Source organism: Amborella trichopoda, chromosome 1 (genome assembly GCF_054954075.1).
Source record: "Amborella trichopoda isolate Santa Cruz 75 chromosome 1, AtrichopodaSantaCruz75HAP2 v2.0, whole genome shotgun sequence".
Lineage (NCBI taxonomy): Eukaryota > Viridiplantae > Streptophyta > Magnoliopsida > Amborellales > Amborellaceae > Amborella > Amborella trichopoda.
Window position 1 is genome coordinate 59,439,594 of NC_142336.1, and position 25,605 is coordinate 59,465,198.

The 25,605-nt window shown below is 35.6% G+C and overlaps 1 protein-coding gene and 2 pseudogenes across 4 annotated transcripts; 2 read left to right on the plus strand and 1 right to left on the minus strand.

Annotated features, from left to right (window-relative positions):
- Nucleotides 1–236: 236 nt before the first annotated feature.
- LOC18440603 (endo-1,3;1,4-beta-D-glucanase-like) lies at nucleotides 237–5,975 on the minus strand (annotated as a pseudogene). Its single transcript, XR_016043398.1, has 8 exons — nucleotides 4,917–5,975; nucleotides 3,758–3,935; nucleotides 3,317–3,338; nucleotides 2,519–2,636; nucleotides 1,768–1,858; nucleotides 1,210–1,300; nucleotides 977–1,077; nucleotides 237–510 (listed from the first exon to the last, which is right to left on the minus strand). The product of XR_016043398.1 is annotated as an endo-1,3;1,4-beta-D-glucanase-like (transcript).
- A 7,652-nt stretch (nucleotides 5,976–13,627) lies between these two features.
- Nucleotides 13,628–15,367, plus strand: LOC105421158 (pentatricopeptide repeat-containing protein At5g66520 pseudogene; annotated as a pseudogene).
- Nucleotides 15,368–17,266: 1,899 nt separating this feature from the next.
- Nucleotides 17,267–24,696, plus strand: RNR2A (ribonucleotide reductase 2A). Of its 3 annotated transcripts, XM_020671408.2 has the most exons (10): nucleotides 17,267–17,554; nucleotides 18,630–18,790; nucleotides 18,950–18,998; nucleotides 19,109–19,235; nucleotides 20,746–20,811; nucleotides 20,897–21,013; nucleotides 21,095–21,257; nucleotides 21,522–21,592; nucleotides 22,968–23,112; nucleotides 24,296–24,696. In XM_020671408.2, exons 1-9 carry the CDS (start codon nucleotides 17,392–17,394, stop codon nucleotides 23,080–23,082), a joined length of 1,032 nt encoding a protein of 343 aa, XP_020527067.1. In that variant the 5' UTR covers nucleotides 17,267–17,391; the 3' UTR covers nucleotides 23,083–23,112; nucleotides 24,296–24,696. The 3 variants fall into 3 exon arrangements, 2 of the variants coding, with proteins under 2 accessions (XP_020527067.1, XP_006850800.2); XR_016043423.1 differs by lacking the exon at nucleotides 24,296–24,696 and having other exon boundaries at nucleotides 21,095–21,271; nucleotides 22,968–23,225; XM_006850737.4 differs by lacking the exon at nucleotides 24,296–24,696 and having other exon boundaries at nucleotides 22,968–23,225.
- Nucleotides 24,697–25,605: the final 909 nt, after the last annotated feature.

Sequence of the window (25,605 nt, forward strand, 5' to 3'; positions counted from 1 at the left end):
TTTTACAAATGAATTTGAGTCGACTACACAAACCTTAGTTTGTCATTCCGCTCTATTAAGGACGATACCCTAAATGAGGCCCATAAGTCTCATATCTTTTCTTACTACTTCCAAATATATCCTGCATAACGTATTGAAGCATACCACATTAACATGCTATAATACACACACATACATACATATATGCTTGCTCATATGACGACTGAACATAAGACTTTAAGCGGTAAACACACTACTCGCCAGAATTTTCTGATCAATATATAGCTCAAAGTACCTAGTTTTCAAATATTAGATAACTGCATGATACCATATCAAATACGTGTAGTTATGCTTAGTGTCCAGTGATCTCAGGAAGCCCAAGAAAGCCCTTCAAGCAACATATTTCTTGAACCAGTTCAACATGTCGGTATGGGCCTCCTCGGCTCTCTTCACGGCTATCTCATCATCAACACTGTATCTAACAGTCCAACCATGAGCAACTCCCATGGAAATCTTCAAAAAGTAATCAACCTAACAAAAATAACCAGAAATTATTCAGCCTTCATTAACAAGATTCCCCGAAAACGAACTGGTAATGATTATGAAACGTGTTATATTGGTCCGCATAAGAAATGAAGGAAAAGGTAAGAAAAACACCACTAGTCCATGTTCATGTTTTGCTATTACTTGGGTCAAAAACAATTCCCATCTCTTATCCTTTTTCGATTAGGGGAAAAATGAAACTCAAACCCAAGTATTGATGGTTAAAAAACAGAGCAGTTTCCATTAGACCATAACTCAAAATGCCAAGCAAATTAATATCAGTGGGCTATATTATTTTAGGTAAGTAAAGAAAAGTATATCCTCACAGTGATACTAATTTTGTGTGGTAATTTTGAGTTTAGCAAGGAACGGAGTGCAATATCACAATTGTCTACAATCCCACTCTTCATATTGTAATAATGCTCTTGATGGAAAACAATGTCAAGTGTCTTACCTTCTTCTTTGTCAACAAAACCTCTTCAAATTGTCTCACAACTTCTGGTGGTGTTATACTGTCGGTCTCGGCTCCCACTATAGCAATTGGACATTTAACCTCTGGTGAAAAGGAAAAAACATATGAGCTTGATGGAAACAATTAAAATGGTTGGTGAAGCCTTGATAAGAAAGTTCCACAAAGGGTCATTTCACAGTCCTAACATACAAGAAGTTGATGAATAACGGACTGACCTTCGATATCTTCCGGTTTCACGAAGGCGGGATGCAAAAGTACTGCAGCTTGGATGTCATCAGATTTTTGCTAGTTCTACCACTACCTTGGCTAAAAGTTCATACAAATGGTGAACCTTAGGAAGGTATATGAAAAAACATAAAAATACAAATCTAGATCACCGTTTTAGCTTAAACATCTTTTCTATAGCAAGTTCTGTTCAGCACTGAAAACCACCTACAATGCTCTGAAGGTAAATGGGAAAACATAAAAAACAAGTCTGGATCAACATTCTAGCTTAAGCATCATTTTATAGAAAGTTCCAGTCTGTATTAAAAACTACCCATGATGCTCTGATACAAATGTTCCTTATAATCTCTCCTTTCTAAATGACTCGAGTGATTCTCCTCAAGTGTGTCCCCTTCTCCTCAAGCCTTTCTCATAACTTCATACTGTCTGTTTAACAGTCCCAAGTTTGTAGATCTTATTCATGATTGCCCTTCTTTTTACCTTTCTTTTATGCAAGTCGGATCAAGCCATTATTTTATAACTACATACCAAATAGGAGATAGTCTCACCTCCCCAACAAAATCCTGCAGCTCCAATGGATGATATGCCTTTACTTTTCAAAGCCGCAATAATCAGCTTCGAGTCTTCAATTCCTTTTTCCTGCAAGGGTGCAAGAGAGACGTATGTAAAGGGGATAAGCGTAGGGAAGCACATATTATGTGTTTGTCTGCTACAGAGCTTAAAATACGAACCAAGTCAAATTTATGCTTAGAAGGATGGACCAAGGACTAGATGTCGACCAACCATGAAAAGGACCAAGGTGCAGTTATGAAGACAAATAAAAGCAACTAATTGAAATATACACAAATCGGCAGGACACAAAAGAGAAGGGGTAAAATTTCCACGAAAGTTATATGTAAGAGAATCTCCAAAACCTATGGAATTTTCAAGTTTATAAAAAGAAAAGCAACCGTTTATGTTTGATAGAGAGAACAGGACTTTGGTGTATTAAGCCCTATTTTTTTGCAAAGACTACATTCCCGATTCAAACATCTGCAAGGCTCTTAAATGATCTGCGATTTGGAGAAAATCATATTGAGAAGGAATTAGTCATGAAATTTCAAAATAACTCTTCAATCGGCAACTCATTAATATCCACTGAAATGAACATTGCACATATACTTTTACACTTAAAATTAAACAAAAGGTTTCAAGCAACATAGAGAACAAGATTCTTATGTCTCCAATGAAAAGAACAACCATAATCGAATTTTTTTTTTTTGAGAAACGCCACCACAATCGATATTATTCGAAACTCACTGGCATATGAGACTTTATCCACTCTTGGATAGGACTCCCAGATACGTATGGATCCCCATAGAAGTAGTCCAGAACAATTACAAAGTATCCAGCAGTTGCAACTTTGTCAGCGAGCTTTCTACAAACTCAAACCATGATTAAAGCATTAAGATATTTGTTTCATGTATGAATGAGAAATACAATAAAGGTTGGAGAAAACAATATGGTAAATGGATAATGAATAACATTAATTCAACAATCCCTGGAAAACTGAGAATAAACCCAGATTTTAAAACTCAGATGAGTCGACTTGAACTCGGCTGAGTTACTCGGATTTGGCACCTTGCCAAACCGAGTTTTTTAGGTACAAACTCAGTAATATAAAAATAAAATAAATATTTATATTATTTCACTAAATCAATGTATAAAAAGTTAGATGGTTTTTTTTATGATGATTGGCGAGTTTTATGATAGATGTTTTTTACGATGATTGGGGAGTTTTTCTTATCATATGCTATATTTGTCTATTCTCCCATTTTTTGGATTTTTCTAAATTGTTTCCAGCTATAAATCATATTTTTCAAATCCCATCTGTCATATATTTTTTCCACCTCCTTTGGACTTTAAATGTTGTTTATAGTTTGGCTTTTCACTGTTTTTTCAACAATTTTTCTATTTTTTATTTTGCAATAGAATCCTCCACAATTCCACATCAAGGGATTTGTGGAGATTATGGTGACAGAATTTAAAGGTTGGAACTTGTTCAAAATAAATCATTTGCATTCAGTTTTTTGAGATCATGGGTCAAAGCTAAAGTACCTCAAATTTGGAGCTTCATATCCTGGAAAAGACCAAAGCAAATAAGCAAAAATAATGAGGATAAAACATACCAGTAGTGAGAACAACAAAACAGTTAGTCAACTGCATGTTGCGTAAACTAAAAGAGAGAAATAAGTATTTCAGAGAGAGAGAGAGAAACCCATTTTGCTCTCCTCCAACCAAATACTCTTCAAAACAATCACAAAGCCTAATAAATTCGATGACCCCAAAATCCAACAACAAAGAAAGCAATTCAGAGTTTCAGATCCATGTATCACCAAAATGAAGAAAAATAAAAAACAGGTCAAAAAAAAAAAAAAAAGGAAAAAAAATCACAGCCAAAAATGACAAATTCCTAAAAATCTTTTGCACCATGCCATAGAAATAGAAATAAGGGAAGTAACAAACTTGAGTGCCAGTATAAGAGAGAGGGGTAATCACCAAAAACATCAGAAATGAAAAGGATGGCAAGCTTAGAGTCAGGAGAACCAGTGACATAGGCATTGAGGCTTCCGATTTCTTCTATAAGGCCTTCTCCACAGCTTGAGCTGAGTATCGGTGGGTTCTCGCAGCCCTGAGAGCCTGCCATTCTCTCTCTTGATAAGCTCGAGGTTTGCCGCTGCATAAAGTTGCAACCCTAAACAATGAAATTGCGGCCCACCTCTAAACTTTGTCACGGTGTATACATTTTAAGGATGGTTTAAGATTTTTTATTTTTTTATTTTTAATTATAAAATTTGAGATCTTAAAAATAATTTAAACTTTAAAATATAGAAAAAAACTATTTATCTTTGATACAAAATGATCCCATTAATCATTATTGGATGTAAAATTGGGTAGGTACAAATATTCCATTGACCAAACTCAAATTTCAGAAGAAATTTCTTTGAATTTTATCACATATCCAAACTATCAAATTTAATATCAAATAGTTGTAAGGAATTGCGACCACCTTGTATCAAACGTAAATGATCTCCTTATATAATCACCTATTCAAACACCAAAATCCTGAAAACGGACTTATGCAAAATGTATTGTGTTTAAGACCATTTATCTCTAATACAAAGCATAAACCTCATATAAGCTTTTTATTTTTTATCCATGACAGTTTCTATGAGTCCCCATGCGCATATCCAGAAATGTGGCCCCTCTTAATAAAGCGTTTTTCGAAATGGATTTTGGCTCTCTAACATGAATATCACTAATACGTAAAAATAAATAAAATTTTAAAAATAAAAATAAGAAATTTTGAAAGATATATTCGAACGATTGGTTTTACATTTCTTTTGGAGGGACCAAGTCTGTTTTTGAGAAAGTTCTCAAGGAATGTAGGAAGCTCTTAGAGACTGCTGGGGCTTCGCTGGGGGTGGGGTGCTTAAAGCAAGGGTAGAGTGTTCGCCTAAGAAAATGATTCCAGACAAGCTTATCCTGAAGTTCAACACGGTGACTGTTTTCCCTGAATCTGGGTCCAACCCCATCCCTTCTTCCTCCTCTGGTTCTTTGGCTCAGCCGGTGGTGGAGGCCAAAAGCCAAATACCCGGACGGAAAGTTTTCATCCATTTCTAGTAAAAAACCAGAGGGGGAGGAGGGAGGTTCTTACCAAAAAAAAAAGAGGGCATTCCAAATTTCAACAAAACGTGTGGAAGATGAAGGCTCTGGTGTTCATCTGAAGACTCGTCCAGCGGCTTGACACGAATGTTAATTGACCCTAAAGGCAAAAGACCTTCGGTTGACGTGTCGGCCCTTCGTCATCTAGAAGATGGAGGGCGTCCAAGTCTATCCGTTCGTCATTTGGAAGATGGAGAGGAAGAGGGAGTCTCCGTCTCGAGGTGTCTCCGTCATTACCTTTCTGCAATTTGCCGGTTGAGCCTATAAATACTTGTCCTGAAGTAGGGGATAACTCTAAGAACCTATTCTCCACAACTGTGCTTTCCTTTGGCAATCGAAAACCTAAACCTCCTTCCTTCGTCATCATCCATGGGTGCCCAGAGGATCGCTATCACCGAGTTAACTAATGAGGAGCCCATAGACATTATCCACCCTACCCAAGTCACTGAACTGCCGGAGGGAGCACCTAGGAATCTGGCCGTGCTTGGGGCTACCTGACTGTGTCGAAGCCATCGATGGAAGCTATGCATGAAGACCTCCATAAGGCCCTTTTATTGGCTTCTTCTCCGCACCTCCCCCCAGTTGTTTGTGACAGAGTCCTCTGACTCTTCCTAGGAGGAGCTCTCCCCCAGATCCCGAAACTGGCAACCCAGCAAGGAGGACAAGAAGAGGGTGACTAGGGAGAAAGCCGGGGACATGATCAACGCTATGGGTGTTAAGTTTAAGGGCACCACACCATGAAAGTGGTAGAGGAGGCTATAGATGCAGGTGAATTGGAGTGGCCTACACTCCCGAGGCCTCAGAGGATGCGCTCCCGACTGAAGAAGGAGGCGGACCTCTCATTCGACCCCTTCACTGCTGGCTCTTCTGGATCCATCAGGGGGGGTAAGGACATCATGAAGGTCCTTCACAAGCTACAAATTAACAAAATTAGCTTGCCCTCCCCCGATGCCTCTCTGGTTCGAAGATTTTGGGGGTTCCCTTCGGCTGTGAAAGGATCCCTTCTGTCTTTGCTCATTTTCTGTAGACCTTTTTGTAATCTCTAATGTATATGGGCCCTAATCATAAATTAGCGCTTTGTCTAATATTTTATCCTAGTCCCAGTTGCCTTGGTGTCCGGCTGGGGATTATAATCAAGGAAGACACCCCACTAAGTATAGTTTCGTATAGAATAGTACAGTATAGTGGGGTATATAGGATAAACAATAGACATGACTTTATCCTTTCTAAAGGTCTTTTAGACTTGGAATTGGCGGGTACATAATTTACTTAGGTCGGAATCCATGCCATGCCTCTGTTATCCAGAATTGATAATCGTTGGGATTTGGCATTCCCGAAATCTTTTGTGAAAGCTTTACCCCCATGACCCCCTCTTGCTAGACCTTCTTGGGGGTGCTTTTGGGCCTTGGAACTAATGTGGCTACAAAACAAAACCTTAAAGGCAGACGTCTACGTTGTATGGCAGAATACCATTGTCCCAAGGTAGGGTAGGGTAGGGTAGGGTAGGGTGGGGTGGGTAGATGTCTCGAATCGCTCAAAAAATCGGGAATTGTTCGGTTCTAGAGATAATTGGGCGATTCTGTACAGTGACTCGTCGATTCACTGTACGGAATCGTCGAGTCCCGTAAAAAACACGAGCTGTACAGTGTTTTTCAGGGGGATTCTTCAAAATTTGTCATTTTTTTATCATTTTTCTTGTTTTTTTGGCATGTGATCTAATATGCAGGCTTTAAACAGCTTTATTCAGCTTTTTCACAGATTAAATGGTTGAAAAATTTTGTGTTTTTTTATCACGAAAGTTGCATTTTTTGGGTTTCCGCCTTTCCTTGTGTTTCATGCCAAATAGGGCATGAATCTATCAAAATTTGTAGGCATTTTGATCGTAAAGGTGTTCATCAAAACCTTCTGTTACGAATTTGTGATAATCGTTGAAAAAAACATAGTTATTTGGAGATTGAAGGCTCGGGTTCTGGACGAATGCCTCTTAGATGCGTCGAACCACCAAGAACAATCCCAAGAGAAAAGGGCTCTCTGTTGATCGGAAGACCCAGCGACACAAAATTAGAAATGAAGACTTGTGAGCCCAAGAGACGTTCTAGTTCCAAAGATCTCGGTCTAAATGGATTGGATTAAAGACGGGGGACGATAACACCAAGTATTTCTATACTATCGCTAACTCTAGGAGGAGGTCAAGTCAAATAATATGGATGAGATTTCTTTTCCTGGAATTTCAGAAGGGGACCAGCAGGGCAGGGAGAATTTTATAGTCAGCCTCTTCTCTAAAGCTTTCTGATGCACTTCTCCTTGGAACATCTCCCATTTAAGTTGTTAAACTCAGCTCTTGTGAAGTCATTGGAAAGACCTTTCCACATTGACGAATTTAGAGAGGCGTCTGCCCATAAAATAGATAAAGCCCCTGGCCTGATGGGTTCAAGTTGGCTTTTTTCCAAGAATTTTGGGACCTTGTGAAAAATAATTTGAAGATATTCTTTGATGAATTATTCATGATGACGGTTAATAAGGTTTCGAACTCCAATCCCTAAGAAACAGCACTTGGAGTTCTTTCAAGACTTCAGGCCCATTAGCCTTCTCAATTTAATATATAAAATCCTCTCAGAAGTTTTGGCCAATAGGCTGAACGCAATCATCTCAAGTATTGTTCTGGGACCTCAATCGGCCTTCATAAAAGGGTGATGGCATCCTGATTGCGCAGGAGGTGATCCCCTCTACTAGGCTTGAAGTATTGTTCTGGAACCTCAATCGGCTTTCATAAAAAGGTGATGGCATCTTGATTGCGCAGGAGGTGATTCACTCTACTAGGCTTGAAGTATTGTTCTGGAACCTCAATCGGCCTTCATCAAAGGGAGACAAATTATAGATGACATCCTGATAGATTCGTTAAAATTCATTTTTTTTCACTAATTTTCAATTTTATTTGAAGGCATTTTCCTTTTAATTATTTTTTATATGCTTTTTATAATTTAGTATTTTTATATATATATTTAAATTGTTTGAACACTTTTTTAGACCTTCATGCCCTGGGTCTCGATGGGTCCACTGCCACCGCCACCCCTATCTTTAAGATGGGCATATGATGCTTTCGAGGCCACCCCCATCTTTAAGATGGGCATATGATGCTTTTGAGACCGCATATGTAGTTATGCACCCCCTGATGCATAATACACTTTTTCAAGAAGAGAAAGAAGCATCAAAGCAAACATAAAAGGCGGAAGCACCAAAAACTTAACACAAGATCACTCAAATGCCAGCAACTAGCTCACTTTATTTTCCTCTGGATCACCCTAGTCTCTCTCTCTCTCATAAAGAAAACTAAACCATATGTGAAATGGGCAGCAAAAAAATATGAAGAAATCTCAACCCAATTCACATTTTAAAAAAAGAAAAAGAAAAAAGGGTGCATCAATATGAAGAAATCTGAACCCAAGCCCCACAACAAAACAAACATTAGAGAGAGGAGAGAGAAAGAGGGCCTCTAATCTAGCAGTTAGGGAGAGGGGTGCCACACTTTTGTGCTATGTTCTTGGCATTTGGAGAGGCAATGAAGTTGTGGAGGTGGGGATCCTTGGAGTATTGGCACATGCATGGAGCTTGTTGCTTTAGCTTTGAGCAACATGAGGTTGAAGGTGGGATGAAGTTAAAGAGGGCCCCTGCACACACATTTAAACCTTGTGAGTTGCAAGAAGCTGCACAACCACCAATTGAAACATTGGCCATTGATACCATCACCACCACCACCACCAACACTTTCATTGTACAGAGATTTGAAGAGCTCTATCAGTAATGGTAGAGTGAGAGAAGGATGTAATTGGGTGGATGCCCCTTTATATTCTTCAGTGAAAATATTTGTTTCCTCAACATTTGTCAAAATGCCAAGAAGCATCCTTTTGCCCTCTTTGAAGCATCACCATTGTACCAGGTTCACATGTACATAACAAACAAGCTCCATTGTCAGACCTTGATCTTAGAAATTTTAGACTTTTCTTTTATGATTTATCTGAAACTTTCATATGTATTTTTGCACGCAATTTCTATATGTCTAGCTCAACAATTTTTTATTTGAGAAAACATAGACTTTTGATCGATAATTTTGTTTGTCTAATAGATAGAAATGACCTATTTCTATTTATCACTGCATACATGAAGTTTAAAGAGAAGTTCATCTAAATGCAAATAAGAGAGGAATTATTTAGCAACTTGTCTGTTTTATTTTGATTTAATTATAAAAAAAGGCATCGTTAATCATGAGTTAAACAACTAAAATATTTTTTAAAAAAAGCTTATATAACGTTGCAACCGTAAAATATAGAATTAAGGTGCACACCAAAAATCCATTTGAAAAGGCTATTTTAGTGTTGAAAATCTTCTTGACATATATATATCTATATTATTATTATTATTACTATTTTTTTTCAAGTCCTAAAAATATTACATCTTGCAACATATTATCTGGACTGACTATTTTTAAGATTTCACATGTGTATAAATCTACTTGATTTGAATCAGTTTTGGAGTTTAAAATTCTATAATTAGAAATAAAAATATATTTCCGGCTATCTTAATAATTTTTAATACCAAAATTACATGTTATGATGAATTTTAGAAGAGCACCTTAATTTAATTATTTAAAATTACAGCCTTATGCAAACCACATTCATATAAAAAATAAATGATATTTTTGATGTACTTTAATAAATAGGTAAAGTGTTAAACGGATAAAATTTTAGCTATATTTTGATAAATTTGTCTAATATCAAATGTCTTGGAGAACTGCATGGTAAAATTCAATGTACAAGGTTGTGAGTTTTTATATTAAATTTGGTAAAATAAGACAAAAGAAGAAAGGAGGAGGATTACAAAGAAAGAGCAACGTATGCAAAACTAATTAAGAGAAGGTACATAGGCAATTTTGGTCAAATATTTAATAGCATTGGTTCGTGGGCAAACACTACCTTCCAAACTCCAAAGCTTCGCTAGTTTACGTATATCTATGCATTCATTTATGGGAAAAACTTATATAAAGCTGAAGCTCTAAATCACATTTGAGCCTACCTAAAAAATTTCACTAGAGGAGTTGTTTTGATGCCCAGTATCTTCAAATTGATAATCTTGACATCGAGATGCATGAATATGAGAAAAAATTAGTATTTTAAGTTTTGAAAATAGTATATTTTTTGACGCATTCTTGGACCGTCAATTTTTAAATTTTCATAGATTTGTCGCTCTATACGATTTTTTAAGCTTTAAACTTTATAGACAAAGATGGAAATATATTTTAAGGCTATCATAAAGATTTTCAATATTGAAACCACATTTCTTGACACTATTTGAAAGCAGGCTCTAATTTGATTGATTAGAGCCTAGGCTCAATACAAACTGCACCCTTCATTTATTTCATTTATAGAAGGGAAAAATTTATATAATGTTGCAACCTTAAAATGTAGAACTACGGATACACCTCAAAAATCGATCAGTAAAAGTTGTTTCAACATTGAATGACTATGAGAAAAAAAAAGATTTTGAGTCCCAGAAATGGTGCATTTGACAACACATTATATAGATTGTCCATTTTCAAGATTTTCATATGTTTATAGATCTACTTGATTTTAATCATTTTTGGAGTTTAATATTTTATAATTAGATTTGAAAATTAATTTTGAGATAATCATAAGAGTATTTTACATCAAAATTATATATTATGATAAAATTTGAAGGTGTGCCTTAAATGGATTGTTTAAGGTTGCAACACTAGGGAAACCACACCCTTTATAGAAATCTTTTATCTATCTATCTATTTTATATATTAAGCGAGAGAACTACCCTATTTATTATTTTGCCATATATCCCACGATATTAATAACTCTCTCTTCCACACATCTCTTTTATGCCCATACATATCATCTCATGCACTTTCTCCCCCACATTTTTTTCATGCCCATATATGCCATCTCATCCCATTCTTTCCCTTCATTCAATCATCCTTCTTCTCTTCCTATTCTTAATAATTTCAAGTCCCCTACGTTTCTCTCACCCATATTAATCTCTCTCTCATTTCTCCTCTCCCCATATTAAATATCTCTCTTTTAATTTCTTTTAATTTGTTATGTTTCCTACCCCCTCCCACATTTACTCTCTCTTCCTCCCACATGCATAAAAAACCACAAATATTGGTAACTCTTTTTTAATGTAGGTATAAATATAGGTAACTCTTTTTTTAGTGTAATGTTTTTATGTTACTCTCTTCTTCCTATATACACAAAAAGGCATAAATATAAATAATTCTTTCTTTACTTTTTATGTAACTCCTTTTTTAATATGATGTCTCTCTATCTCTCTTTTTCTATTTAATTTACTCTCTTTACCTCCCACTTTTCTATCCCTCTCTATTTAATTTACTCTCTACCACTCACCTTTTTCTCCCCCTGCTCTCCTCCCACCTTTTTTCTCTCCCATTATATAACCGGTAATTAATGTCTCTCTAAGTCATAACTCCTTTATTAGATATCACTTATAACCTCTCTCATTTGTCACTCATATCTCCCTCTTTAAGTCTCTCTTTCTCTAGACTATCCTAGTACTCTCTCGCAGTTTTTTTTGTTAGAAATAATTTTCTAAATAAAAGATAGAAGATATGTCATCTCTCTCTCTCTCTCTCTCTCTCTCTCTCTCTCTCTATATATATATATATATATATATATATATATATATTATATTTTAGAAGTTGTAATGTAGTTTTTAAATACAACAAATAAGTGGTTTGAGTATGCTCACCCCCTATATATCTTTTTAATATAATAATAATAACAATAACAATAATAATAACAATAACAACAACAACTATAATTATTGTTGATGTTGTTGTTATTACCATTATTATTATTATTGTTGTTGTTATTGTTGTTGTTTTAATTGCATATAACTTATTTATTAATATGACTCTTTCTTTGCTTTCTCTTGCTATTTTTCAAATGGTTTGTGTCTCTTTTAGTATCTCTATTGGGAAGTAGAAAATTAGTTATTTTTTATTTTTGATTCTTATGTTACATGATGTATTGATTTATTTTCATCTCAATTTTTTCCTTTATATGTATTTTAAAAATTTTATGACTATTTAAATAAATTGCTTTTGTAACTACAATATTATATTTTTAGCAAAAAAAAATGTGATGAAGTATATATAAAATTTAATTAATTTTTTATGAGATACTTGAGTAATTTTTATTTCTAATTATGAATTTTGATAACATCTCCTCTAACTTTCTCCCACTATTTTTCATTTGCACTATATCAATTTTTATTGCTCTATTTAAAATAGCATTTAAAAATTTCTCATCTCCCTATGATCATATTTTATCACAAATAGTATACCTAAATTATTTATTTGTTGCATGGTTTTTTAAAAAATCATAATTATTTCATAAAGGTATTCAATAGTGAGGATAAATTCAATGATATCTAAGAACCTATTTTATTGAAAATACTTTTCAATGATAAACATGTTTTAATGATTTATATTTAAATATCACTTGCAATGCACAAGCATATTACTAGTTATATATTAAACGAGTGCAAGACTCCCTATTCTTTAGCTACCTATCCCACCATATTAATGACTCTCTTTTCTCTCTCCCCACATCTCTCTCTTCTCTCTCTCCCCATATCTCTCTCATGCCATGCATGTCATCTCTTGCCCATCCTTCTTCTCTCTCATCCCATTCTCTCATTTCCAATCTCTCTCTTAATAAATTAACTTTTCTAAAATTTATCTCCTATTTTCTTTCTCCTAATAAATGAAAATTTCTCCCCTCTCTCCCGGTTTTCTCTCTCTTCTATGTCCTCACCAATATTCTCATACACAATCTCTCTTTCCTAATAACTCATTTAAAACTCTCCCCCGATATTTATCCAGCTCTCTCCCTCTCTTTCCATAGCGCCCTATTTTTTCTCTCCCTCTTTCCATAATGGAGTTCATTCTCTCTCTCCACACTCTCTCCCTCTCTATCCCGTATTTTTATCTCTTTCTCTCTTTTTATAACATCACATTTCTCTCTTCCTCTCTTTCGATAATGGAGTCCATTCTCTCCCTCCACGTTTTCTTTCTCTATCTCATATTTCTATCTCTTCATATCTTTTGATAAATCGGATTTAGATTCAATTCTAGATTTGATGTGTACTATTCAGATTTGAATATGAACCTGATGTATACTATTCAGATCTAAATCTGGATCCAAATATCCATGATCTAATTTGAACCCAGATTTGATGCATACTTTTCGGATCCGGCCCCGATCCGACCTGTTCTCACCCCTAGGTCTACTTCAAGTCCAAGTTAACCTAGACGTGCCCTACTGGTCCAGTTTGGGGTCCGGATCGGACCTGTTTATAAGGCTAAAAATGAAAAATATAACTTTATCCCACCTCTCCTCTCCTATTAGACATATATTTGGCATCAAAAACTAGCACCACAACCAAGTCCATGATGGATATATTTGGCCTCAAATACTAGCACCAAAACCAAGTCCAATACACATACCCAAGCCCACACCCAAAATGTTGTACCTTATGTGCACCCACCCTCCAAACACCTCCTTTAATTCATGGCCAAATTCTCCATCAAATCCCTCGCCCCCAATTAAAGACCTAAGATATGCCTATCAAATCCATACCCAACTCATCAAAAGGAGAATGGCTCAACACAACCCTTCAATCACTCAAATCCTCACTCATTGCATTGAGTTAGACCCTCATGGCTCAATGCACTATGCCCAACTTCTCTTCAACCAAATGCTTAACCCTGACCTCCTTATTTTCAACCTTATGATAAGAGGCTACTCAAAAAGTAGCATTCCTCAAAGAAGCTTAGAACTCTTCCTCCAGATGCTAAACCATGGCCTCATGCCTAACAATTACACCTATCCTTTCCTTTTCAAGGCTTCCACTGCCTCCTCTGCCCAACAGGAGGGGCAGGTAATACATGCACATATGTTGAAGGTTGGCCTATCTGATGATGCATTTGTCAAGAGCAATCTCATTAACATGTATTGCTCATTTGGGTTAGTGGAGAAAGCATCCCAAATTTTTGATAAAATGACTGAAAGAAGTGATATAGTTGTCTGGACGTCGATGGTAAGCGGGTACGCCAAGTGTGGTCAGATAGAACGGGCACGGAGGGTGTTCGATGAGATGCCTCAAAGAGATGTTGTGGCGTGGAGCGCAATGGTGACTGGCTATGTGCAGGGTGGGCATTTCATGGAGGGATTGGAACTCTTTGCATCGATGCAAGTCACAAAGTTTAGGCCTAATGAAGCTTTGCTAGCGAGCGTGCTAACAGCTTGTTCGCACCTCGGTGCACTAAAGCAAGGGGAGTGGATCCATTCACATATATGGAAGAGCAATTTGGGCCTCAATCCGATTGTCGGGACTGCTCTTGTTGACATGTATGCCAAGTGTGGGAAGATAGAGAAAGCAGTCGAAGTTTTTGAGGAGATTTCGGAGAAGACCCTTGTCTCGTGGACTGTCAGGATCAAGGGGCTAGCCATGCATGGGCTAGCCAAAGAGTGCCTCTCCCTTCTCTCTAGGATGGAAAAAGAAGGGATAGAACCTGATGGGATCACATTTGTAGGGGTACTTTGTGCATGTGGTCATGGTGGCTTGATCGTTGAAGGTCGAGATTGCTTTCGTAAGATGACCCAAGTGCACCACATCACACCCGGGCTTGACCATTTCGCTTGCATGGTCGACCTCCTCGGACGAGCAGGCCTCTTCGAGGAGGCCGAGGAGCTCATTGAGGGGATGCCAATGGCACCGGATAGCGCCATTTGGGGTGCACTACTCAATGCCTGTAGGATTCATAGGAACGTAGAGCTGGGTGAGAGAGTAGGGAGAGAACTCATGAAGCTTGGCACACAAGATGGTGGCCATTTTGTGCTCCTTTCTAATATGTATGCCTCATTCAATAGGTGGGCTGATGTTTCCAGGGTTAGAAAATCAATGGTGATTGATGGAGTGCAAAGAGCACCTGGATGCAGTTACATTGAGGTCCATGGTGTGCTACATGAATTTGTAGCTGGTGACAGGGTACACAAAGATATAGAAAAGATCAATGCCACATTGGAGAATGTATTTAGAGAAATAGGGTTTTTGGGTTATGCCCTAGACACTAGGGAAGTGCTACTTGGTGTAGATGAGGAGGAGAAAAGGAAGTCCTTAAGGCAACATAGTGAGAAATTAGCACTTGCATTCGGTTTAATCAGAACAAACCCTAAGGAGCCAATTTACATTGTGAAAACCCTAAGAGTTTGTCATGACTGTCACAATTTTATGATGCTTGTGTCCCTAGCATACGAGAGGACTATAGTGATGAGAGATAGAAATAGATTTCACCATTTTAGAGAAGGACTTTGTTCTTGCAAGGGGTATTGGTGAAGATTAGGGTTAGGGTTGTGTTTTCTTATATTCATGCTCATCTATGGATGTGAAATTGTACACAATATTTTTTAGTTTTTTGTGCCCCCTTAGATTTGCAGGGATTTGTAACTTAATATTAAGCAAAGAGACTTGTTATATACCAAGTTAATCCAAAAGCTACCCAAATGACATTGTTTCTAAAACCATTTTTTACAAATTGATGCATAACCCGGTTTTGCAAATACCGGATCCCAAATGACTCAAAAAGTCTTCGGTTTTTAGTCCAGTCGTGAGTATGAGTACAAGAAATTATATGGTGACACCGAACTCTACATCTTCAATTAAAACATTCTAGCCTAATTCTATATTCTAGACCATAGTTATCAAAATTGGAGCGGTCCCATGATCTGACTCATCGGACCGCAACCTCGGTTGGTCTAATCTAAAGTAAAAATTAAATTTACTGTTGTTTGATTGGTTTTAGCCAGTCCAACTGATTTGATCAGCTAGCAAAGTGGGAAACATATTCTTAATGTATTACATATTGTAAGAGTATTATTCATATTTTCTTAATATTTCTAAGACAATCAAATTGATTAGATAAGTCATCCGTCCCAATTTGATTATCAGTCTCATTTTGATTCGAACAAATCCCTTACCAATTCACTGTTATGATTTAGGTGTCTTTGACCATATATACATGTTTGGGTACATGCATGCATAATGAATTTTGATTTTCCTCACAGCTGCATGTTAATAAATAGAGAAAATTTACATAAATATTTGTTACACTTTACGATATTACGGATGTACCAAATGGTTTTCGTTATTATATGCATATCCGTTTTTTTCTTTTTATAACGTAATTTTTTTAAAAAGATGACTTTACCTTTTGTTGGATGTTGAAATACCGAATTGAAGGGTTTTTCAGATGTTCAATATCCGAAAATAGGTCGAAAGTTTAACATTCACATTCTTATTTTCGGGTGTTGAACATCCGAATTGAAGGGTTATGTATACATTATATTCCTTGTGAGAATGGTTTCGGATGTTGGACGTCCGAAAATATCACATTTTCGAATGTTGAACATCCAAAAATAATTTTGGATGTTGGACATCAGAAAATATCATATTTTTGGATGTTCATCATCTGAAAATGACTGCGTTCATCATCCGAAAATGACTACGAAATTCCATAGACTTTTTGGAAATTCAAAGTCATATTTTTGGATATTAAACATCCGAAAATATGACATTTTCAGATGTCCAACATCCGAAAAACCCTTCAATTCAGATGTTCAACACCCGAAAATGGGAATGTGAACATTGAACTTTCGGCTTATTTTCGGATGTTGAACATCCGAAAAACCCTCCAATTCGGTTATTCAACATCTGAAAAAAAATAAAGTCGTATTTTTAAAAAAATTACATTATAAAAAATAAAAAATAGACATACAAGTAATAACGAAAACTATTTGATACATCCGTAATAACGTAAAATATAGCAGATATATATATATATATTTGTAATTTCCCTAAGAAATATAGGCCACTTATGCAAAACCAATCAGATCCAGGTCAGGAGTTCGGGTTGAAAGTAATATGTGCGATTGTATGAAAAATGCTTATGAGAAATTGTTACACGTTTCATTAGTTTACTGGATCCCAATGGACACATTGTATTTAATTTTTATTATTATTCTATTTAAGGTTTAAAGCTCAATTTTTATTTATTTATAGAATAATCATCTAGTAATTCTCGGTCACTTCCCAAATTCCCGATTGAAATAATGTCTTCTAATAGAAAGAGTAGAAATAAACTAAAACGAAACTATGCTCACCTGGGAGCATACTATACGTGAGCGCACAAATTGCAGATATTTTATTATAGGCACTCCAGAAAACTTCTCGGCTTTCGATGCCAAACATCCTTATCAATCTCCCAAAATTCGTAGTTGTCTTCTCCTGGTTTTAGGGGTTTTAGCGTTCTCTCTCTCTCTAAGAAGCCTATGATTCATCTCTCTCTCAGAAGCCTATGATTCATGTGTAGGACTGCAATGGGTTCTGCGATGAAACCAGAAGAAGAGAGAGAGAGAGAAGAAGAGGAGATATTAACTGAAAAATGTGATAGGTTTTGCATGTTCCCTATCAGACACAAGCAGCTCTGGGAGATGTACAAGAAAGCTCAAGCAAGCTTCTGGACTGGTATTATTTTTTGATCTTTTTTTTTTCTCTTCTTTTTTGGTTCGCAATTTCAAAAGTTTATGAATAAAATTTGCTTTTTAGCTCTGGTATGGTTTTTGGTACGTGGGGTTTTCAAATTGGGTACTTCTCTGTTATATATGTTTTTGAATTGGGTTTCAAGCCCTTCTTTTTTTTGGCAAAATTCTATTTTTTTCTAATAAAAATTGTTTGCTACCTTCTTCTTTTTTGGTTTTTTCTAAATTATCTAATAGATTTATTTCAAAGTTTATCTTTGAGTACCATACATATTTTATTATAATTTTTGCTTTTCCCTTGATTTTCGGGTTTTATTCAATCCTTACTTTTGTTCACGTTTCACTTAGCTTTTCAGGGATTTCCTCTTTTTCCTATGTGTTATTTCTTTTGTATTCTGTGTTTATTTTTTACCCTGTTTCATTTAGTCTGAATTAAGTTATTCATATTCAGTTATTCACAATTGACAAGGTTTCTCGTTAAATTCTTTCTTCGCATATTGGAACCTCTAATCTTTAAAATTTCCAGGCAATTCTCAAGAACCCAAATACTGTATTTTTTATTTTTGGCTGTCATTTCACCTTTTCTGAATCCAATTAGATTGTTAAGGACTGAAAATTTAAGAATTTCTGTTTATCTTGCTACCATTTTTTTTTTTTTTCCTTTCTTTCGCTGTTTTTCTGCTTCTGGATTGCGTTTTTAACATGGTTTTTTTTTTTCGATTTGGTTAATTTCTTCGCTGATTCTTGCTTTTTGTTTTCAAATTGGCAGTTCCATCTTAGCTCTTCAGAATTCCTTTTCCTTTTGTTTTTTGTTTAGTCAAATTTGATTGTTGTACAATCTTTGGGTGCAATATGTTTCTTGGGAGTCTGTTTTATATATTTCTTTTTGTTTTCTGCTTTTTTCTTGTATTGAATTTGCTTCTTTTTTTTACCATTCATTGGAATTCGTCATCATTACGGATTACATTAAAATCAGCCCGAAACTTTATACCAACTGCTTATTTATGTTATTTCTCTTAGCTGACAGTTTACTTCTCTTTGGTGTCAAATTTTAATTGCAGCCGAGGAAGTTGATCTTTCTGCCGATATTAATCAATGGGAAAGCCTTTCAGGCAATGAGAAGCACTTCATAAGTCATGTGCTTGCGTTCTTTGCTTCATCGGATGGAATTGTCTTGGAAAACCTAGCTGCTAGATTCTTGAATGATATTCAGCTGCCTGAGGTCACATATCAATTTCTGCACTTCTTTCTATTATGTTTTATAAAGGCTAAGTATCCAATCCAATTGTATAAAGATTATCCTATAATTTCTTTTCTTTGCATGTAAAGGCTAAGTGTCCAATGCTACAGTTCTAATTATATTGCTCTGGATCAATTGTAGGCTCGGGCATTTTATGGTTTCCAGATAGCAATGGAGAATATCCACTCTGGTAAAGCCCTGAAACTGATTTTGAGGTAACTCGAAAGTTTTTGGATATGTTTTGGTTCTCTAGTTAATTCTTCCTTTCTTTTCTTTTTTTTGCAAAAAATATCTCTGCAGAAATGTATAGCTTACTTTTGGAGACTTACATCAAAGATTCTAGAGAGAAGCAACGGTTATTCAACGCCATAGAGAGTATTTCTTGTGTGGCTCGAAAGGCCAAGTGGGCTATAGATTGGATTCAATGGTATTCCACTTCAGTTGTATTTTGATTGTTTCTACATTTTGTCATTCCTTTATATGTGATAGAGAACAGATGTTGTTTTTCACCTTAGTTGTCATTTACTTTTTGTTCTTTTCATCTTTAATATTCGATTAGAAACCTCAATGTGGGCACGTTCTTTTATGGTGCGCTTTAATCTTGGAAAATGTGGTTTCGGAAATCGCTTCTTCCAGACACTGTAGCACTTCCCTGTTTGATAACAGGAAGTGCTACATGAAAAATGGATACCATGGTATCCACTTTCATTATTTTAAATGTTGAAAAATGGATAACGTGGGTACCATTGGTGACCATGGAAGTAAGACTCAGTTTCCAAAACTGCGTCTTCTAAAATTTGAACATGCCCTTAGAGATTGGGGAATGATGTTGCCCTGTTTTTAAAAGGATAAGGAGTTAGACATGGCTGTAACAGAGAGATTGGAGCGTTCACTAAGGCTCGAGTTCTATGGGTTTAGAGTCGTCCAATGTATCACCATTTTGGATCAACATTGTCAACAGCAGCGCTGCTCTAGCTTGAAGATAACGTAGAATCCTTTTATACTCTCAATTGCATTGCTTGCCTGATCAAGTGGGGACATAGAAATTTAGTATCCCATGTACTTTGCTACAATGGTGTAGTACTTCGTCTGTGTATGGTTGACAGCTCAATCTTCATAGTTTGTCCTTAATTCAAATTGAATATCCAGGGGTGTGTGTGTGTGTGTGTGTGTATGTGAGAGAGAGAGAGAGAGAGAGAGAGAGAGAGAGAGAGAGAGAGAGTGGTCATTTCCACTTTCTGTTATGTATGTGTTTATACATTATTTAAGCATAGGGATAGTTCTGTGATTTGTCATCATATGCTTTACTTTTCCTTATTATCATTTCTATGAGAATAAGGCAACATATGTAGAATGTGCCAATCCTGCTGTTATTTTAGCCCAGTTGATTCCACTATTTGCTTCATAATAAATAGTTCATTGTATCAGACTATTACATGATTGCATATGCTGTTTTTCTGTTAGTAACATATTTGTTTATATTCCTTAAGTGTTGGGATGGTTCTGTCATTGTTTCACCTATTTTCTTTGTGGTCCTTGTTGTTTATTTGCATTACAGTAAGAGGTCTTCTCATTGCTGCCTAAATCACTTGTATATAGGACCAAAGCTCTTCACGACCCACTTAGTGAGAATCATGACATTCCTTTGGATTCTGAGATGTAACTTTAATGCTTCAATATTTTAATAAAAGAAACATCTTACACATTAATATGCTGAGCGGTTTTCTAAAACAAGGAAATGTCAGGTAAGCCATAGATTCATGCAATATGTGTTTTTGTTATAAATTCTTTAGAGCCATGCCCTGTGTCCTGTGAAATGGAACTCAAAGTTTGCTATTCTGCTTGCTTAATTTTATAATGAGCATAAGGTCATTTTCTCTTACAATTTGTTTGATATTAAGAATATTCAGTTTTTTACCATTCCTATTCTTTCTCAGCTCAAATTCATTTGCAGAAAGACTTGTTGCCTTCTCATGCATTGAGGGTATTTTCTTCTCTGGGAGGTAGGTTTGATTTAGTTAGTTAAGTTTTCTCCTATGTTCCTTTTGATGCTCTATGGAAAATTCACTACCATTACTTTTTTCTCAGTTTTTGTGCCATTTTTTGGCTTAAAAAGCGAGGTTTGATGCCTGGATTAACCTTCTCGAATGAACTTATCTCAAGAGATGAGGGTCTACATTGTGATTTTGCTTGTTTGTTGTATAGGTGAGCTATTACTTCCAAAGTAATTTGTCTTCATTAATCGAGCAAAGAAGCATGCTTTGTCTCATATTTTTTGTGTTACAGCTTGCTGAGAAGGCCTCTCAGTGAACAACGGGTGCACCAAATTGTGCATGATTCCGTAGAAATAGAAACTGAATTTGTCTGTGAAGCTCTTCCTTGTGATCTGATTGGCATGAACTCAGTTCTTATGAGCCAATACATAAAATTTGTTGCTGATCGTTTGCTGGTAAAGCTTGTCAGGTTTTTTAGCTTTTTTCAATTATTTATCTCAATAACCTATGCATTATAAAATTTTATTAACAAAATAGTATACATTAATATTGCTTTTTGAAAGCTAACTATTTGTATTATGTTTTTTTGAGAAACGTTTAACTTTACGATTTGTATTATGTTAACTAATTTATTTACAAAATGGTTATACAGTTGGCAAAATCTGTATACCAATGGCTATCAAGCTGTACAAAAATAATACTGTTAATGGATTGTCCAGGTTTCTTTAGGTTACCACAAAAAGTACAACGTTGAAAACCCATTTGAGTGGATGGACTTCATTTCTTTGCAGTGAGTATACTCTGTACCACGGCTTCTTTTTTCTTTATAAACTAGTTTTTGTTTTGATTGTCAGTTGCATATATGGGGATGGGTTAGCATCGGATTAGTTGTATGTTGAATGTTGAATGAGGATGCCCCTTCTTGTCACGCAATTACTAACGCTTCAAGAGTTTCTAATATGGTGGTGTTTTTTCTGCATTGATTCTTCAAATGAGGCCTAAACTTCCTAGTCTTTTCAGTGAAAGTGCAAGCTTCTTGTGTATTTTATCAGAAAGAATTTAGCATTACTTGCAAATGCAACTGTGGGATTTATAGAATAATTGGAGAAGTATAAATCTGACGTATTCATCTCGGCATTGTTGTTTGTTATCATTAGACACTTATGTGATGGACCGGTCGGTCCTAGAATGTTTTCTTTTTTTTAATCCATACTGGTCGGTCCAAACTGCTCATTAGGACCTGCTGCCAAACTCTTCCTTAGGGGTATTTGTGGGACCCAAAACCATATCTAAACAAGTTTGAGCAACTCTTGTTCCAATTTCAAAAATTTAATAATTAATGATTTTGAGCTAAAAAATCACAAGGTTTGATGTACATCAATGGATGATGCAAATTAAAGCTTGGAGAGGATTTTAGTTGGAGCACTTTTTTAGATCCAAATAGTCATTTTATGAAATTGATCTTAGAGTGTATAAATGTATTTGAGAAGATTTTAACTTTTAAGGTCCCCAGAAATACTCCTAAATGGGAGTTAACTCCTTTATTTATGCTCTCTCTCTCTCTCTCTCTCTCTCTCTCTCTCTCCCCTCTCTCTCTCTCTCTCTCTCTCTCTCTCTCTCTCTCTCTCTCTCTTGGATCTGGGGGTGGGGTAGATGAGCTGTTAGAGTTGAACCCAGGATGGTATGATATATGCAAATTAAACTTAGGTGTCTTTCTTTCTGTAGATTTCACTTTTGTCGTCAGCTTTGCACTTATTTTTTGTACCTCTGATCATTTGAGCTTTGGGTTCTTGAACTACTGGTTGACAGGATTGGAAAAATAGCCAAGTTGATTATATTCCTTAGTTGATCAGAAATAGAAATAAGGTTCATTGTGACATAGTATTTCCTCTGAATTGTTTGCAATATCTTGCATTCTCCTGGAAAAGTCTGGTATAAGTTGGTTTAAGAGTGTATTAGTGGCCAGGTTGGTGACAAATCATGGTCCTAAACTGTAACCCACCTCTCCTGAGCTTCCGATTTTGCCCATTCATTATGTTTATCATTCCTTTATATTTTTTCTCTTGATATTTTACCTCTCGCTCTCTCATACACACACACATAAAAAATATTTGGTATTTTCTCTAAATCAGAACTCATTTTGATTTATCTTTTTCTGAGAGCAGGGGAAAGGCAAATTTCTTTGAGAGAAGGGTGGGTGACTATCAAAAAGCTTCAGTCATGTCTAACATCCACAATGGAGTGGACAACCATGTTTTTACAACTGATGAGGACTTTTAACTTTGAAAAAAATCGTCTCCTATTCCATTTGTAAGTATTCATGATGCTCTTAAGGCATCTCGGTTTTGGAATCTGAGAAAATGTTTCCTATTCAATTTGTTTGTATTTATGATGCCTGTAAAGCATCTCAGTTTTGGAAGCTTTATCATGGGTTATTTTATTCTTTTTAGCATGAATTAACAGTAGACTTTGTAGTGAGACAATAAATAAAAGGGAAAATATCAAGAAATGGGTTGAAACCCCGGGGTAAAATGACAACAGATTACATTTTGAGGCTTTTAAGTTTCTTTATCAATCAGGTATATACTCAAAAAAATTATTGAAAAACTCTTAAATGCAGCTATGCGGTATTTGAAATGTAGAGCAATCTGGGGTATCTTTGTGTATAGGCAAAGTATTGGTACTATTTTAAAAAATGCCCTTCAGAACAAAAAGTTTCCACATGATTCTCACTTCTTAATGCTGAAAAACTAGGGCTAAAATAGTATTTTTCTCTGGCAAATAGGTCAAGTAAAAAGACCATCTTGCCCCTCTAAAATCAATATTAGGAATGCTGAGTAAAAATAAATAAAAAGACTGTCTTGTGAGCATACTTCCTTATGAAGCAGGGTATTTGGGCTTGAATACAGAATCACAAAAATATAAAGTTCATATGCTTAAGAAAAATAATTTAGGAGTATTACTAATTTAGAAGTATTACTAACAAGTTTTGAGGACCTCTTCAAGCCATATGCTTAAGAAAAATAATGTCTCGATATTATATTGAAACGGTTCGAATTTTCAGAGGTGAGATCAATGTGTTAGAAAACTCAAAATTCAATTTTTTTTTTTTTTTTCTATTGAATAATCTTAGGTGGTTCTCAAAACTTTGAATTAAAAATTATTATCGAGTTAGTCTTTTGCCTGAGAGAAAGTAAGTATACAACATTGGAAAATCCTCTAATGGATCATCTTGATTTCGAGATATATAGATATGGGAAAAGAGATTTTGAGTTCCAAAATAGTGCATCTTGCTGTATATTATCTGGACTGTTTATTTTTACAATTTTTATATGTATATAGATCTATTTGATTTAAATCATTATTTAAACTTAAAATTTTATGATTACATATAAAAATGGATTATCAAGCCATCCTAATAATTTTTTATACTAAAGTTACATGATGAACTTGAGAGGTATACTTATTTTATTTTGATTATTTAACGTTGCAGCACCCTTACAAATAGTGTGAGACAAAAGTAAATTGAGGTTGGTGCCGCTGTGAGAGAAAGAGACACCAAACATTAAAAGGAGAGAGGACGAGAACCGTGGCCTGCGTTAAAGGGAGAATCATAAAAAGAGCGAGAGAGGAGGCATTCATTAAATTTGTCAAATATCTTCCAAGTGGATCGGTGGGTGGTGGCAGGCGAATGCATGAGTGTTTGTCTTGCCTTTTGCTCACCATTCCCTTGATTGAGGCCCACCCATAAAGCCCTCGATCGTGACCCTTCCTCTCTCTCTAAAAGTCCAAATGCTTCTGGCTCGGCTTGGCTCAATTTCAACTGTATCATATTCACTCGAGAGTTTTGTTTCGTTTAGGGAGAAAAATGAAGCCATTAAGTACATTTTGGAAGACATCATATTTTTTTTAAAAAAATTAATATATATATATATATATATATATATATATATATATAGATATTTTTTTGTTTACACCGAAGAGGTTGAAGCTTCGACTGAATTAGCCATACCTGAATCTGACCAACGTGCCAATACCAAACTTCATTTTGTTTCGGTCTAGGCCCAAAATCCAAAGGCTTCGGCCTCTTTAGGCAAAGCGAGGAAATTTGATAATACTACTCCCAAGTCCAATATACCATGGCCTTCATAGTAAAGCATTTTTTCTAACTAAAAACAAGATATAGATAATTTTTGAGGAACTGTTTACAAGAAACCATTTATCTTTTGTGCATGGAGGTCACCATCATTTTATTCTTGTCCATTAAATTTCATAATGGATGGTTGTAAGAGTGTCATTGAATAGACACAAAGTTCCAAAAAAAATTCTCGAACTTCATAACTTACCCTAAGCCATCCAATTTGACATCTAATGAACGGGAATGATTGTAACCTCCACATATAAAAGATAATGATCTCTTTAAAGACAATCCCAAATTTTAGAGTGAGAAAGAGATCCAAAATGTCTCCAACATGCAAAATATAGTAAGGCCTAAAAAGAGCCAAAATAATCTCTCATTGATTAATTATACAAAAAATAGTAATACGAATCTCCTCCAAATTTACACCAATGAACTTACATCCTAACTAAAGTCTGGCATTTCCTAACTTGGAACCGGTTGAGTCGGCTTCGGATCGGGTTTCTTGGCAATGGAGGCCTCCGACCTAGGGACTCCCTTTTGTAATAGTTCATCTCGTATAGGTATTTTGATACATTGCCTTCTTAAAATTTGAAAGAATATGAAATTCGATATTTTTGTGGAATTTTAACTTCAGCTTCAGATATCTTTAACATCTCTTTGAT